This window comes from Podarcis filfolensis (assembly GCF_964270895.1).
Source record: "Podarcis filfolensis genome assembly, chromosome: 2".
In the NCBI taxonomy this organism is placed as follows: Eukaryota; Metazoa; Chordata; class Lepidosauria; order Squamata; family Lacertidae; genus Podarcis; species Podarcis filfolensis.
In genome coordinates this window covers 20,207,466-20,223,098 of record NC_139605.1, presented here as the reverse complement: position 1 = coordinate 20,223,098, position 15,633 = coordinate 20,207,466, and the positions used below count along the sequence as shown (strand labels likewise).

General features: G+C 48.8%; 1 protein-coding gene across 5 annotated transcripts in view; it reads right to left on the bottom strand.

Annotated features, from left to right (window-relative positions):
• LOC310756402 (laminin subunit beta-1-like) overlaps positions 1-13,473 on the bottom strand; it is a 73,964-nt gene extending 60,491 nt beyond the window's left edge. The window contains exons 1-4 of one of the 5 annotated variants that reach the window (XM_083600292.1): positions 13,053-13,308; positions 8,228-8,542; positions 7,582-7,633; positions 5,317-5,369 (exon numbers count right to left, since the gene is read on the bottom strand). In XM_083600292.1, coding sequence (XP_083456418.1) covers positions 5,317-5,356 — 40 coding nt within the window. In that variant the 5' untranslated portion in view covers positions 5,357-5,369; positions 7,582-7,633; positions 8,228-8,542; positions 13,053-13,308. Of the gene's footprint in view, positions 1-5,316; positions 5,370-7,581; positions 7,765-8,227; positions 8,543-13,052 lie in introns of those variants that run through there. The other 4 variants (XM_083600291.1, XM_083600289.1, XM_083600293.1 and 1 more) reach the window with 4 other exon arrangements.
• Between the last annotated feature and the right edge of the window lie 2,160 nt (positions 13,474-15,633).

The window sequence follows — 15,633 nt, the reverse complement described above, 5'->3', positions numbered from 1 at the left end:
AAGCGGAAACAGGCTACGAGTCCCTGATCCGGTCCAAGAGCTACAGCTCTCACAGCGACCGCTGGCGTCTCCTGCGAACGGTCTTGGGAGCAAAGAACAAAACTAGGTTCACTGAGAAGTTGGATAAATGGATGCTACGATCGCACTTGCATTCAGTGGGCCGGCCCTACCATTAGGCAGAGCAAGGGATGCGGGATGGGCTGCGGCAGTGCACACTCCCCCTTCAACATTTTCCTTGAGACCCCTAAACTAGCCTAGGTAAAGGTAAAGGGACCCCTGACCGTTAGGTCCAGTCGTGGCCGACTCTGGGGTTGCGGCGCTCATCTCACTTTATTGGCCGAGGGAGCCAGCATACAGCTTCTGGGTCATGTGGCCAGCATGACTAAGCCACTTCTGGCGAACCAGAGCAGCGCACGGAAATGCCGTTTACCTTCCCGCCGGAGTGGTACCTATTAATCTACTTGCACTTTGACGTGCTTTCAAACTGCTAGGTTGGCAGGAGCAGGGACCGAGCAATGGGAGCTCACCCCGTCGCAGGGATTCGAACCACCAACTTTCTGATCGGCAAGTCCTAGGCTCTGTGGTTTAACCCACAGCGCCACCCGCGTCCCTAGCTAGCCTGCCCGGTGCCAATTTTGCTGCCTGCCGCCTCAGGTGTGGGGGAAGCCGCTGTCGTTTTGCCTGTGTTGAAGGAAGGTTCAACTACCAGTATGACCTCTGTGTGTGTATTGTATGTTCTTCCCTTCAGGCACCAAAATGTCTCGGGCCAGTCTTGGTTGTGTGTAAAGCAGTCCCCCAAGCCAGAGGAGCTCTGGAGGACAAGCCTTTGCCCATTCCCATGTCAACATACATGGAGAGTAAGACTACCCATGACCACTAGCCAAAACAGCCACTAGCCATAGACATCTGGTGTGCCGCTGTGATATCAGGATGGCGGGCGAGGTGGGCCTTTGGCCTGATCCCGCAGGCCTCTCCTTATGTTTATATTCTCATGCACACGTTCCAGCAGGGTGCGGCTGCCCTCCGCATGCTGCATATCCGGTTCAGTCCAGCAAGCGCTGCCCCTTCTCCTACCACAACTCCTGCCAATGATTAACCACAAAATATGGCTGTCCAGCCAAAGGCATGTCCTGGAAGCATTCCAAAGCAGCCTCACCTGGGCACACCGTGTAGTTTATTTTTTAAAAAAGACACAAGGTGTATGTGTGTGTCTGTCGGGGTGTGTTTCAAGACTGCCTGCAAGCCACACTTTCTGCCGTCGAATGCCTTTCTGCTGGTTCATAAATATGTGTAAATATTAAGCAGCGGAGATTTCTGCTGATAACGACGCTGACGTGAAACGTGTTCCCATTTCGTTTCTGCACATGAACTTCAGTGCACATGAACAGCCTGGTAAAAAACGCTGGCCACCATGGAGCTAGCTGTGACTAAGGAGGGAAAGGCACTCTGCACATGTTCAGCTACTGCCTTCTCAGTTTATTGCTTTACACGTCCCAGAGAGAAACTCTGCTAATGACAGCAAATCCTGGGACTAAACGGAGTATCCTGTTCTTATGAGCTGCTCTTGAGTGTTATAGATAAACTGCATTATTAGGACGAATATTACTGAAGAATACCTCATCATCATAAGCTCCTAGACTAGAGAGATATTAGATTGTGAGATAAGGTGGGAGATGATAGATAGATAGATAGATAGATAGATAGATAGATAGATAGATAGATGATAGATAGATAGATAGATAGATAGATATAGATAGATAGATAGATGATAGATAGATATAGATAGATAGATATAGATGATAGGTGATAGATGATGATAGATGATAGATGTTAGATGATAGATGATAGATGATAGATGATAGATAGATAGATAGATAGATGATAGATAGATAGATAGATAGATGATAGATACAGTGGTACCTTGGGTTACATACGCTTCAGGTTACAGACTCCGCTAACCCAGAAATAGTGCTTCAGGTTAAGAACTTTGCTTCAGGATGAGGACAGAAATCGTGCTCCGGTGGTGCGGCAGCAGCAGGAGGCCCCATAGGCTAAAGTGGTGCTTCGGGTTAAGAACAGTTTCAGGTTAAGAACGGACCTCCGGAACAAATTAAGTACTTAACTCGAGGTACCACTGTAGATGATAGATGATAGATAGATAGATGATAGATAGATAGATAGATGATAGATAGATGATAAATGGATAGAGATAGATAGATAGATAGATAGATAGATAGATAGATAGATAGATGATAGATAGATAGAAGAAGTTTGGATTTGATATCCCGCTTTATCACTACCCTAAGCGGCTAACAATCTCCTTTCCCTTCCTCCCCCACAACAAACACTCTGTGAGGTGAGTGAGACGGAGAGACTTCAGAGAAGTGTGACTAGCCCAAGGTCACCCAGCAGCTGCATGTGGAGGAGCGGAGACGCGAACCCGGTTCACCAGATTACGAGTCTACCGCTCTTAACCACTATACCACACTGGCACCACATAGATAGATAGATAGAGATAGATGATCATGGAAGCTTGTAGAAGGGCATGAGTTCAGCTACTACCAGCATGACTTTGCCCTGCAACACAGAAAGCAATTGAAAATATTTTGCCTCAGCACATGCAGAGTGCCTCTGCCACGTGTTAACCACAATCTAACACCATGCATCTGGGATCATGAATAAGGCTTTAAGGAAGCTTTGAACCCAAGCTTTTTTGGAAATTAGTCACTGATCAATAGGAGTTACACCACCATCACTTGCACATGGCTTTTGGGAATATTTCTGGGCACAGGTCACCACAGGGAGGTGTGGAGTGGAGACTGCAGTAAGTAGAAAGTATCTTTTGTTGCCGAGCTGGTGCAGGTTCGGCCTTGCCTTGTTCCTACCAGTCCCTGATGTGTCTCGTTCAGGATGGGCCTTCAGGCATGACTTGTGCACAGCACGCGTCTAGGCATGCTGCCACACGCAGGCCCTCACCAAACACGGGCAGAGAATATGCACATGCCAGTCACAGTCAGTCAAGAAAGCCTATATGGCACATGAAAAACTTGGTGTCTCTACAGAATAAACACACCCTGGCAGGGGTGCCAACTTGAATAAAATATTTTTTGGGAGGAGGGCAAGTAAACAGTGTTCGAAACTCCCATTGTTCCAGGCGCATTTTGCAACAGGGAATTTCATTAGCGCGAGCAGTTTCTGAGCCCTGGGCGCGGTACCGCACCTAAGATTTCAGATTAAAACTGCAGAGGGGAAGGAAAGGAGGACCTTTTTCTGCCTCCCCACTTCCAGCTACTCTCTGAAGACTGGAGAAAATACCCTCTTAAGAATATTAGGGGGTGGGGTGGACAGGGGAAGGACTAGACCACGTGAAAAATGAACACAATGCAGTTCATTCATTTCCAGCTTCGTATTCTTGTTATACAGTGGTACCTCTGGATGCGAACGGGATCCGTTCCGGAGGCCCTTCGCAACATGAAAATAGCGCAACCCGCAGCGGCGCATCTGCGCACGTGCGGGTTGTGATTCGCCTCTTCTGCACATGCGCGTGACGTCATTTTGCGAGAGCAGCAAAACCCGGAAGTAACCCTTTCCGGTACTTCCGGGTCGCCTTGGCACGTAACCTGAAAGAACGTTACATGAAGCGGACGTAACATGAGGTATGACTGTATATTTTAAAAGCGCACCCAGCCATTCCGCTGTTGCGCCCGTAACCTAGGTTTAAGGTGCCATTTAGCTCCTAGCTTTCATATCTCAACGCTGAAATTAAACCCTGTCTTGCATCATCGATCACATGGCACAGTGCACAGACACCATTTGAACGGCAGTGCCCATCAACTTTGGGGGGCCCTGGCCCCCTCAAATATTTTATAGGGGTGGCAAAGACCCCTTGGCCCCTATGAATTGGCTCCTGTGCTCCTTGGCTAGTACCATCAAAGTTATACTTCACCTATATGTCTCCACCTACCCCACTGTGAACGGTTTTTGCTTCAGTGTGAGTTGGGGGCGGGGGGGGCAGCAAGTCAGAAAAATCCACTTCCAAGCCTGATTCCAGTCATTACTATGACTGACAGAGACTCTCTAGGGTCTCATGTAAACGTCTTTCTCATCCCCTGCTACCTAGTTGCTCTAACTTACGAGATGCCAAGCTTTGAACCTAGAACCTTCCACATGCAAAACAGGTGGAATCCTGGAATCTTAGAACTCCAGCACTGGAAGGGACCACAGTGGTCATCTAGTCGAAGCCCCCAGCAATGCAGGAAACATTTGCCCAACATGTGGCTCAAACCCACAATCCTGCGTTTAATGCTCTACCGACTGAGCTATCGCAGCTGGCTCAGAGCACACCATGCATTTAAAACACATCCATCACAGGTTTAGAACACAGAACTTCCCCCATAGAGTATCAGGAACTGTGACCTCCTTGTAGTTCCCAGCACCCGTAACAATCTACAGTTCCTAAGATTCTTTTGTGTTACAAACCTGCATTGGATGTGCTTTAAATGCATGGCGCAGGTATGCCTTTAACTACTCCGCCTACACTAGGGTCCCCCAGGGTCCTGCAGGTGCGCAAAATTAAGGATTGTAGCGCTGCAATGGAAGGAGAAATTGCCCCAGCAAAAACAAAATCTTTATAGGCAAATAAGGAGCATGGGAAAGCCCTTTACAGTCACACCTCATGTTAAGTCCGCTTCATGTTATGTTCTTTCAGGTTATGTCCTGCGGCGACCCAAAAGTACCAGAAAAGGGTTACTTCCGGATTTCGCTGCTCGCGCATGCGCAGAAGCGCAAAATGACATCACGCACATGCGCAGAAGCGGCAAATCGCAACCCGTATGTGCACAGACGAGCCGCTGCAGGTTGCACTCTTTTCATGTTGCGAACAGGCCTCCGGAACAGATCCCGTTCGCAACCAGAGGTACCACTGTATTTGGAAATGTGGTACTCTTGTTCTATATGTAGTCAATGGAACTGAAACCACCTTCAGATTAGCAGGCAACCACATGTAAAGAGACTGAGGGCTTGCCCACACTTCCGCTTGTCCTGCTGCTCTCCTCCGGGGAAAGCTGATCTTTACTGCCAAATCGCAACAAATATCCATTTGGTTAACTGCGGAATGACGTTCGTTCTGATTCAGTGGCAAAGAGAGGGTTTTCCCGGTGAAAGGCAGTGGGGCAAATGGAAAACTACTCAGACCCGTGCTTTCCAGGCAAGGGCCAAAGCAGAACTGTGGACAAGCTGTTACACAAATAATAATAACGATGATGATGATGATGATGTCCATCCCCACAGGGATGTGTCCCAAGTCTGAGCACTTACCCCAGAGAAGCAAGTAGAGAAGTAGTGCCATGGGCTGCATGGGAAGTTTCAACCTGGAGAGAGAAAAAAGAAAACAGGTAGCTCAACAGGGTTGTCCCCTTTCTGACTCCCTCAAAAAACATTGTGGATATATTACATACTAGTGGGAAAAACCTCTGAAGGGCTAGGGCTTCATTCGTGAGGGGGAAATATCAGGCGTACACATGGCTTGAGCAGGGGTAGGCAACCTAAGGCCCGGGGGCCATATGCGGCCCAATCGCCTTCTCAATCCGGCCTGCGGATGGTCCAAGAATCAGCGTGTTTTTACATGAGTAGAATGTGTGCTTTTATTTAAAATGCACCTCTGGGTTACTTGTGGGGCATAGGAATTCATTCATATTTTTTTCAAAATATAGTCCAGCCCCCCGCATGGTCTGAGGGACGGTGGACCGGCCCACGGCTGAAAAAGGTTGCTGACCCTTGGGCTTGAGTATAGGATGGGTGGGGTTAGGGTATGAGGCACAGAGCCCAGAAGCAGTCCTTCCCCCAAGCTGGTTCCCCTCCAGATGTTTGGAAGAACATCATCCCCAGTACAGGCAGCGTTTGGGGAAGAGAGGTGCTGTGGTGTCCAAAACTTTTGGAGGGCACCAACTGGGCTAAGAGTGGCCCAGAGAAATATCTTCTAGCAGGCCTTGAGGCCTGATCCAGGCGGCGGGGGGGGGGGGCAATCTGCCAATATGGGCCCCATCTGCACTGTAAATCTAATGCAGTATCGTACCGCTTTAAACTGTCATGGCTTCCCCCACAAAGAATTCTGGGAACTGTGGTTTGTTAAGGGCGCTGTTGATAATTATTGGGAGACACACACCCCTTCCCCTCACAGAGCGACCATTCTCAGAGTGGCTTAAACGGTCAATCCCTCTTCCCAGGGAATTATTGTTTATGTGAGAGGCATGTTTAGGGAAGCTTTTAATGTTTGATGCATTACTGTATTTTAATATTTTGTTGGAAGCCGCCCAGAGTGGCTGGGGAAGCCCTGCCAGACGGGCGGAGTATAAACATTTATTATTATTATTATTATTATCATCAGGGGGGTCTCCTAACAAACCCTCAACATCCTTAGAATTCCCAGGATTCTTTGGGGGAAGCCATGACCACTTAAAGTGATGTCATGGTGCTTTAAATGTGTGGTGCAAATGGGCGCCAAGTTTTTGGGTGGTTGTTTCCTCCCCCCGCCAGTTCAGACTAATTCGCTGCTGGTCCACACGTGATTTTAAAATCTGTACGGATTTACATATAGACACCTGCAAATTGTGTCATGTGGGCTTGCTTGTTTGTGCCCTCTGGGGAACAAATTCAGCAGGAATTTTACGTGTGAGAGGTAGAAGAATAATTTGCAAGGCTGGGCATAAGCGGAAGTGGTCAAAGGAAAAGGTGGTTGTGTGTCCAAGTGTTGAGGGAAGAGAAATCACATGAGAAGAAGGTTGGATCATGAGGAGGCAACTGAAGAATAAGGCCGCATACGTAGCATACATTTAAAGCACCAAGAATCCCGGGAACTGTAGTTTGTTACAGGCACTGGGGACCGTAGCTCTGTGAGGGATAAACCACCGTTCTCAGGAGGGAAAAGCCATGTGCTTTGAATGTATGACGTATACACAGTTGTGAGGACTTAAAGGGTTTTTGTGGGGGATGGGGGCAGCTGCAAGTTGTCCCTCTAGCCCCGTGGTTCCCAACATGGGGCACATGCCCCATGGGGGGCAATTTGATTTTTTAGGGGGGGCAATTCGAGAGTGAGTTATTAACAGTGAACGGCCTTTAAGGCTTCCTCCACGTGGATAGGAGTTCACTTTTTGAAGAATAAGAATTATACGTCACCGGGGGGCGGGGGGGGGGACCAGGATTTTAGAGATGCTTAGGAGGGGCACGGCTGAAGAAAAGGTTGGGAACCGCTGCTCTAGACATAGACCCCGCCACTTCCACCTCCAAAATTCCCTGCAGCTCGTGAAAAAAAAAAAACACTCAGGAACTCCATGACACCAAACTCTACATAGCAGGCAGTTCCAAATTTCCACCACACACACAAACACACCCTTTCGAGTTACGTAGAAAGCACACAGCCATCACCTCTGTGAGACCCTCGACAGCAGAAACCTCGTTCCTCCTGCCCTGGAGGCGGATTTGATGGGGGGGGGGATATTGTTCAAGCGGACACAGCGGCCCCCATCCTCCCGGCAGAGCCAGCTTCCTCGAGCTGCTCCTCAGAGATGCCATTATAATACTCACCTCGGGGCTGGGGCTGCCCTGGCCTCTTCAGGTACTGATGCATCTGCTGCTGCTTCAAATAAGGGGCACGGGAGATTTGGGGAGCGAGAAGCCAGGTCGATGTCTTCCGCTCTCCCTCGCTCACCCCGACCCACACACAGCCCTGCAAGAAAGTCCGCTCCTGCCCCGTCGACCAAGAGTCCCAAGTCTGCCGCTGTCCAAGCCGCGTGAGAACTCCGGCCGTGCGAACTTAACTGGCGGTGGGTAAAAATAACCCGGCTCTCCCCCAACCCCTCCTCTCTCAGTGTGGGCAAGCGGGGCTGGAGACTGATTTTTATTCAAATGGAGCCGGGACTCTGAAAGGGACTAACGGTCTCTAAGCTACGGGAATTGTCACAGCCTATTCTTTCTGCTCCGCGGCACACACAGCCTGCCCTGCTGCAAGCACAGGCCCAGGGCCGGCTCGCTGGAAGGGGTGAAAAAGGCTGGAGGATTCTTCCTCGGGGGGAGACTGAAATACAAGGCCCAGCGGCCCTCCCAGTCCAGCCTCGCCTGCCTTGGGGAGATGGTGGTCTGTGAGGTGAAAGCTAGATACAGGAGGTGCATACACACACACTATAAACCCCCTCCCGCAAAGAAAAAAGGAATCACAAAAACTGTAGTTTACCCTTCGGAGAACTACAGTTCCCAGTGCCCTTAACAAAACACGGTTCCCAGGGTTCTTGGGGTAGGTGGGTGTGCTTTAAATGTGTGGTGTAAATGTAGCTTTTATATGCCTGTTGTCTTTGTCCATGGAGTTTTCTTGGCAGAGATACTGGAGCAGCTTGCCGGTTTCCTGCTCCAGGTAGATCACGTTTGGTCGAAACTCTCCACTATGACCTGTCCATCTTGGGTGGAGTGCTCACTGGTAGGACAGATCCTGAAGCTGAGGCTCCAATACTTTGGCCACCTCGTGAGAAGAGAAGACTCCCTGGAAAAGACCCTGATGTTGGGAAAGATGGAGGGCACAAGGAGAAGGGGACGACAGAGGATGAGATGGTTGGACAGTGTTCTCAAAGCTACCAGCATGAGTTTGACCAAGCTGTGGGAGGCAGTAGAAGACAGGAGTGCCTGACGTGCTCTGGTCCATGGGGTCACAAAGAGTCGGACATGACTAAACGACTAAACAACAACAATATGTAACTTTAGTCTAAAATCTGACTTTTTCTGGGTGAGGGTTTGGTCTCTCACTGCACCTGCCAGTTGCCACAGCTCTGCTGAGGGAAACTTGCAGATATCAGGAATGGCTAGAATTGTGCCCATTGCTCATTTCTGCTCCAGTCTGCTCAGCTTAAGAATGAGGGTCAAACTTGATTCGGTTTGTTTTTAAAGAAGAACCTACTTCATTTGCAGTTTCCGAAACAATTCGCGAACTGAAACAACCTTCGCCTCTGAAATTCGTACATCTCCAAATTTTGCAGCTGTCTAGCCAAGGAATACATGGGGGGGGGGCAGGGGGGAAATGCATGGACTGGGGCAACATGTGCATACATACAAAACTAGGGGAAATTGCTTTGCAAACATGTGTATAATAGGCACAATTTCACAGGCAAGTATATCAGGATAAATTCGCACTCGAATGCCAATGAATTTTCCCGGGGGCCTTTGAAAGCAAAACAGCAAAGCGTTTTGCAGAACTGAGCTTAAGGCTGGAAAAAATGAGGAAATGAGAGAAACGAAGGTTGACAGATTTACCCATCCCTAGTTCATAGAGAAGCTCACTGCAATTTGAACGGCATGCTAAACAAGATCAACACCCCAGATTGCCGGTCCCCTGGCTGGGACAAGAGTTCACGGCCTGGTAGCCAAGGGAGCCTGTAGCGGCCACTGCTGAGAAAAGAAAGCTGAGCACACAGCGCTGGCTTGGCCCGAAATTGGAAGCTGTGGGGACAAAAGAGGTGGCCAAGCCCATGCCTTGCCCAGCCACAGTCCGTTCCCAGGGAGCCTGGCAGCAGCCCGGCAGGAATGCACTTGTTGTGTCTTGCACCAGGCTTTCTCATAAAAGCACCAAGAATAGCTTATCCTCTCCCATTCTAAGCAACTCTCCCTGCCCAGCCTCCCTTCGGCTTTGATGGGATGCTTCCCTTTCACAGAGGGGGCAGGGTGGGAAACAGCCAGTGGCTCCCACCCCCCACCCACCCCCTTACGGCCTTCATCAATGGCTTCTCCAGGCAGAAAAGCAGAGCTATTCCTGAAGCTGGGCTTTTTAAATATATATTCTCCGCTGGCACTGGGTTGCCAGGGGGTATTCCTCCTGCTCTGCACTGAGGATGGGGAGTATAAAGCCTGGAATGGGGGCAAAAGTCCAGAGAGCCAGAAGCCATAGCCTCCCCCGGACAAAAACAGGGGTTTGGCAATGAACACCGAGAGCAGGCCAAGCCATCGTGTGGGCTATGCATTTCCACCATGTGAGGGCATGCCTAGGGATCAGGTTGCCAGCTGATGTGCTCAGCATCATCATGTGCTCCACCAGCAGAAATTAAATGGACAGGCCTTTTTTTGTATGTGTAGCAACAGGATTCTCCCCCAGCCCCGTTAATGATACAGAAACTCTGCCAGCAATTAAGTGGTGGCCACACCTAAGAGAGGGGGTCTCAGGTTCTTTTATCTTTTCATTAGTTGTTGCTGCTCACCTGTGAAGGTGTGCAAGCAGCCTAGTCTCCCTGCCCCGCTGGGCTTCCCTAATAATAATAATAATAATAATAATAATAATAATAATAATAATTTATTATTTATACCCCGCACATCTGGCTGGGTTTCCCCAGCCACTCTGGGCAGTTTCCAACAAAACGCGCACGTCCTGATCAACTCAATCATGGGCGTACCAAAATTATTAGGGTACACTGAGCCAGGTATCTTGATAGCTGAGACATGCTGATTACTGTACTGCAGACGCTGCATTTTTTACATTTCTCCCCCAAAACAGAGTGCATCCCCCAAGGGTTTAGGTGATCCTACACTAGCTAGATACAGTGGACGCTCGGGTTGCAAACGTGATATGTGTGGGAGGCACGTTCGCAACCCGCAGCGTTCGCAACCTGTAGTGCTGAGTCTGCGCAAGCGCAGGTCGCAATTCAACGCTTCTGCGCATGCGCAAAACGTGATTTTTGTGATTTTGCACATGCGCGAGCGCCGAAACCCAGAAGTAACCCATTCTGGTACTTCCGGGTTTCAGTGCGTCCGTAACCTGAAAATGCGTAACCCAAAGCATCTGTAACACGAGGTATGACTGTAATGGGAAATTTATACCAGAGAAGTCTGGTGTTTGCTTCTATCCTACAAACAGGAGACTCCAAGTACAGTGGTACCTCAGGTTAAGTACTTAATTCGTTCCGGAGGTCCGTTCTTAACCTGAAACTGTTCTGAACCTGAAGCACCACTTTAGCTAATGGGGCCTCCTGCTGCCGCCGCGCCGCCAGAGCATGATTTCTGTTCTCATCCTGAAGCAAAGTTCTTAATCCGAGGTACTATTTCTTGGTTAGCAGAGTCTGTAACCTGAAGCGTCTGTAACCCAAGGTACCACTGTATATGGTTAACGTATTTCCAGGCCCCACAAGACAACTGAAATTTCATTACACACGTAGCACGAGACACTCAGGCTGCTAGACTAGGGACTCACCCACACTTCTGCCTAGAAAGCATGAGTCTGAGGGGTTTTCCATTTGCCCAGCCACTTTCCCCAGGAAAACCTGCTCTTTAGCGCTGAACTGGAGCAAACATCCATCCGCAGGAAAACCCAATTATCGATTGCTCCAATTCAGCAGTAAAGTTCGGGACAAGCAGAAGTATGGATGAGTGCCTAAGTTCAACTCTTCATCCTCTCAACACAGTGTGAAAAAAATTCAAATGACTTCATAGAAAAAATACATCAAAAGCCGAAGGGCGTAGGGGCAGCTCCTTTTTATAATCCACGGCCCACATTGTCAGATCTGGGTTGTAGAGCCAGAGATTTCATGTAGTCCCAGTCGAGAAGCCCATCTCAAAGCAGGGGGCTGCACATGTTTCTGCACTACAAAAAGAATCTGAACCAACAGAAATGAAATTCAGTGACTCCCATCAATTATACAAATTAAACATAATTGCCCTACTCTTTGAACTGTTTTAAATTGGCTCAGAATGCAACTAATGAAAACTGTAGTTTTAGAAGGGTTTTTTATTTTATTTTTAAAACTATGATCTGAGACTTTATCCTTGTAGCAGTGGCTTTGTGAAGAATAGGCCACATTATTATTATTATTATTATTATTATTATTATTATTATTATTATTTGCCTTGTCTTCTCTGTGATTGCAAGTAAAAATGTTAGATCCACCTCAAGGGGAAAGTCAACTGGTGTGAGTTGCAAGAACTGACTTTCTGCTGTCTTCTTGTGATAGAGTGACTCTTTTAGCAGTGGCAAGATTTGCTTTGGCAGCTTCGAAAAGTTTTTTCCCCTTTACTCTTTTATAAAGTGATGAACAATATATATATATATATAGAGAGAGAGAGATAGCATTTTTGGTGTGTGTGATTATTGTTAATGATTGCTTTCTTATTTTCTGTTGTGACCAATGTCTGAAAGAATAAAAGATAGACAGACAGACTGGCCTCTATGTGCTTATTTTGCATAATTTATTCTTTGAGCTGCGGGGCATGGAAAAGAACTATGTAGACTCCTCACACCCCAACTTTTGACAACTGAAAATCTCAAATTTGAGCAGGCACCGCCCAAACACTTGCAAGTCTAACTTCATTGCCTTGAGGGCTAGAAACTTGCTGCCTAAAAAAACACACACACAAAAACTGAAAGCTGAGTTAAGGTTTTTGAATTGCGTGCCAATTTCCAGTTATCGCTGGAACCCTGCATTGTTTTAAAAAAGCAGCCTGGTACTTGACTGGGATCCTTACTCTTAATAAGTCCTGAAGGCAAAGTTTAGCTAGAAAAACTCACACACACACACACACACACACACACACACACACACGTGTCTCTTCCACAGAGCACATCTACTAATATTCTCTCCCTCCCCACTTTTTGGGGCAAACAACCAACACCCACCTTCTCCCATTAAACATGCCAGAATAGAACCATCCCAATTATAGCAAGTGGGGGGTTTTGTGTGTGTGTGTGTCAAACTCAGCTCTTGAGGTCCTCCAAGCAGCTTAGCTGAGCAGAAACCTCAGGATCTGCTGCTTCTTACCCTTCGGCCTATGCTAAGAAACGGATCGTTTGCAAATAAGCTCCCTTTTTTTGCATTCAGTCAGTCACCTTCCAGCCACCCACCCCGTTGCAAAATAAAATAAAATAACTAGTTACAGGTAGGTAGCCATGTCAAAACAGAAAAAAAAAATCCTTCCAGTAGCACCTTAGAGACCAACTAAGTTTGTTATTGGTAAGAGCTTCCTTGTGCATGCACACTTCTTCAGATACGAAATAAAATAACTAGACGCCCTTCGCACCCACCCCTCCTTGCCTGGCAGCAGACGGCTGTCTGTTGGGCTTGGAGTGCAGAAGGAAGCCCGGAGTTCTTGCTTGTCAATTTGCCAGGCCTGGGGAATTGGGAGAGAGAAGGGCCCGACTCCTACCTGTTCATGTGTCCCTGCTGCGGTTCTGGGCCTTGGGCAGGCAGCTAGTGGAGTGCTGCACCCCTGGCCAATTTGGGCACATGGGCAGCCCGCACACAAACTCTCCGTGCTCAGTTTCGTTCTCTCTCTCTCGCACACATACACACACACCTCAAGAGCTGGGCTGTGCTTTCCTGGAGAAAGCTCCCAGGCAGCTCCTCCTCCCTTCGTGCGGTGCCAGGCGATGGGAGGGAGAGAGGGGAGGGCTCAGCCCTGCTTTTTGCAGCTCAGCCAAGGTAAGGCAACGGGCCAGGTGGAGCGCTCCCCTCCCAGCTAGGGAGTGGCGTCATGCCACACAGAAGTATGAGGTGACCTAAGCCAGCGAGGCCCGGCCCGGCTGCTGGAGTCACTGCAGAGAACTCTGCTGGGAGGCAGGTGTGCAGGTGTCTGAGCTGAACTGGGCTCCATGGTGGGCTTGCCCAGCATCCTAAAGCAGCGGATTTGCTTAACAACACAACAGATATGAAGAGCAGAGCAGGTAGGAGCTCACAGGTTGAGCTCGTGCCCTGCTTGCCAGTTTCACACGGGCATCTGGTTGAACAGGTGCTCAGGACAGTTTCTCTGGCTGGCAAATGGGCCAAACAGTTGGCAAACTCTGGCCTAGGTAAAGGGGTAAAGGGGACCCCTGAACATTAGGTCCAGTCATGGCCGACTCTGGGGTTGCGGAGCTCATCTCGCTTTATTGGCCGAGCGAGCCAGCATACAGCTTCCGGGTCATGTGGCCAGCATGACTAAGCCGCTTCTGGCGAACCAGAGCAGTGCACAGAAACACCGTTTACCTTCCCGCCGGAGCGGTACCTATTTATCTACTTGCACTTTGACGTGCTTTCGAACTGCTAGGAGGGCAGGAGCAGGGACCGAGCAACGGGAGCTCACCCCGTCGTGGGGATTTGAACCGCCGACCTTCTGATCAGCAAGTCCTAGGCTCTGTGGTTTAACACACAGCGCCACCCGCATCCCTGGCCTACTCACAAACATATTATAGACCAGCCGTTCTCAACCTTGGGTCCTCAGATGTTGTCGGACTACAGCTCCCATCATCCCAAGCTAGCTGGACCAGTGGTAAGGGATGATGGGAGTTGTAGTCCAACAACGTCCAGGAACCCCCCCCCCCCCAGGTCATCGAGAAAGTCCGTCCACTCATACGCTGGATGTGTGCTGTGAAGCTGAGGTACGTGCATATTATCTGGTTACAGGCAATTGCTGCAAAAGTAACTGGGAAACCTGTAACAATTTCTACTGGGCGAGGCCATGTATTGAACCCGTGGCTTTCTGGACCTTCTTGTATACAAAGCGTCTGCTCTGCCGCTGAGATACAGCCCTCCCCTTGTATGAGGAAGGCGTTCTTGCTACCGCCAGGAGACTTTCTTTCTTTACATAACTCACAATGATTAAAGCCGACAAACGGCGGCTGCCATATTCATCATGTAACAGCTCCAAGAAGGTCCAGCCCAGGATATTTCGTTGCCTGGGGTGAGAGACAAGATGGTGCCCGTCCCACAACTCCGTGTACGAAACCAGCTTGGCTGGCAACTGCCTCCGAAGGCAGTGGGTTAGCTTGGTGGTCACAGGAACAGGCCACATAGAGCCAGTGTGAAGTGACTTACTCAAATCAAGTCAATTTAAATCAGTGAGAGAAAAGGCTGGTTTAAACAAATCATTAAATAAATCAGATTAAATGAACTATTTAAACCAGGTTCCCCACTGATATATTTTCATATGCTACCTAGGCAACGGTGCAGCTATGGCTGGAAAATCACGTTAAGAGTTGCAGGGACACAAGTCCTTTTAACGTCAAGGTCAATGCATTCCCTTGGGGGAAATCTTAAGGGAGGGGGTCACACGCCACAAATGCTTGGGTTCAAAGACAAAAAATGCCCACCATCTTATTCTGTCTCTTCTGCCAACCCCTTCTCTCTCGGCGTGGTTTTCCACTCCTCTTCCCTGTGTGATAATTTGTGTGAAAGGGACCTCCCTCCCCACCAGGGCCCATCTATCCTATACATATATTCAAAGCAGTATCATGATTCTTTAAACAAGCATGGGGTCCCTCAAAGTTCCCTGGGAACTGAAGGATGCTGAGAAACCCTCCCATTCCCCTCAGAGGCCAAGGAGTCTCAAAAACGGTTCAACAACAATTTCCTCTTCCCAAGGAACTCTAGGAATTGTTGTGTTTTAACTTGTCGTGCTTGAAGCTACCGGCATGAGTTTGACCAAACTGCGGGAGGCAGTGGAAGACAGAAGTGCCTGGCGTGCTCTGGTCCATGGGGTCACGAAGAGTCGGACACGACTAAATGACTAAACAACAACAACAAACTTGTTGTGACTCATCTTGAGACCTAAAGGGAAAGGGTAGATAATAAATCAGATCAATAATAATTAATACGAATAGCAATATTTGCAGTGAAATGCTCACACGCCCCACTCCGC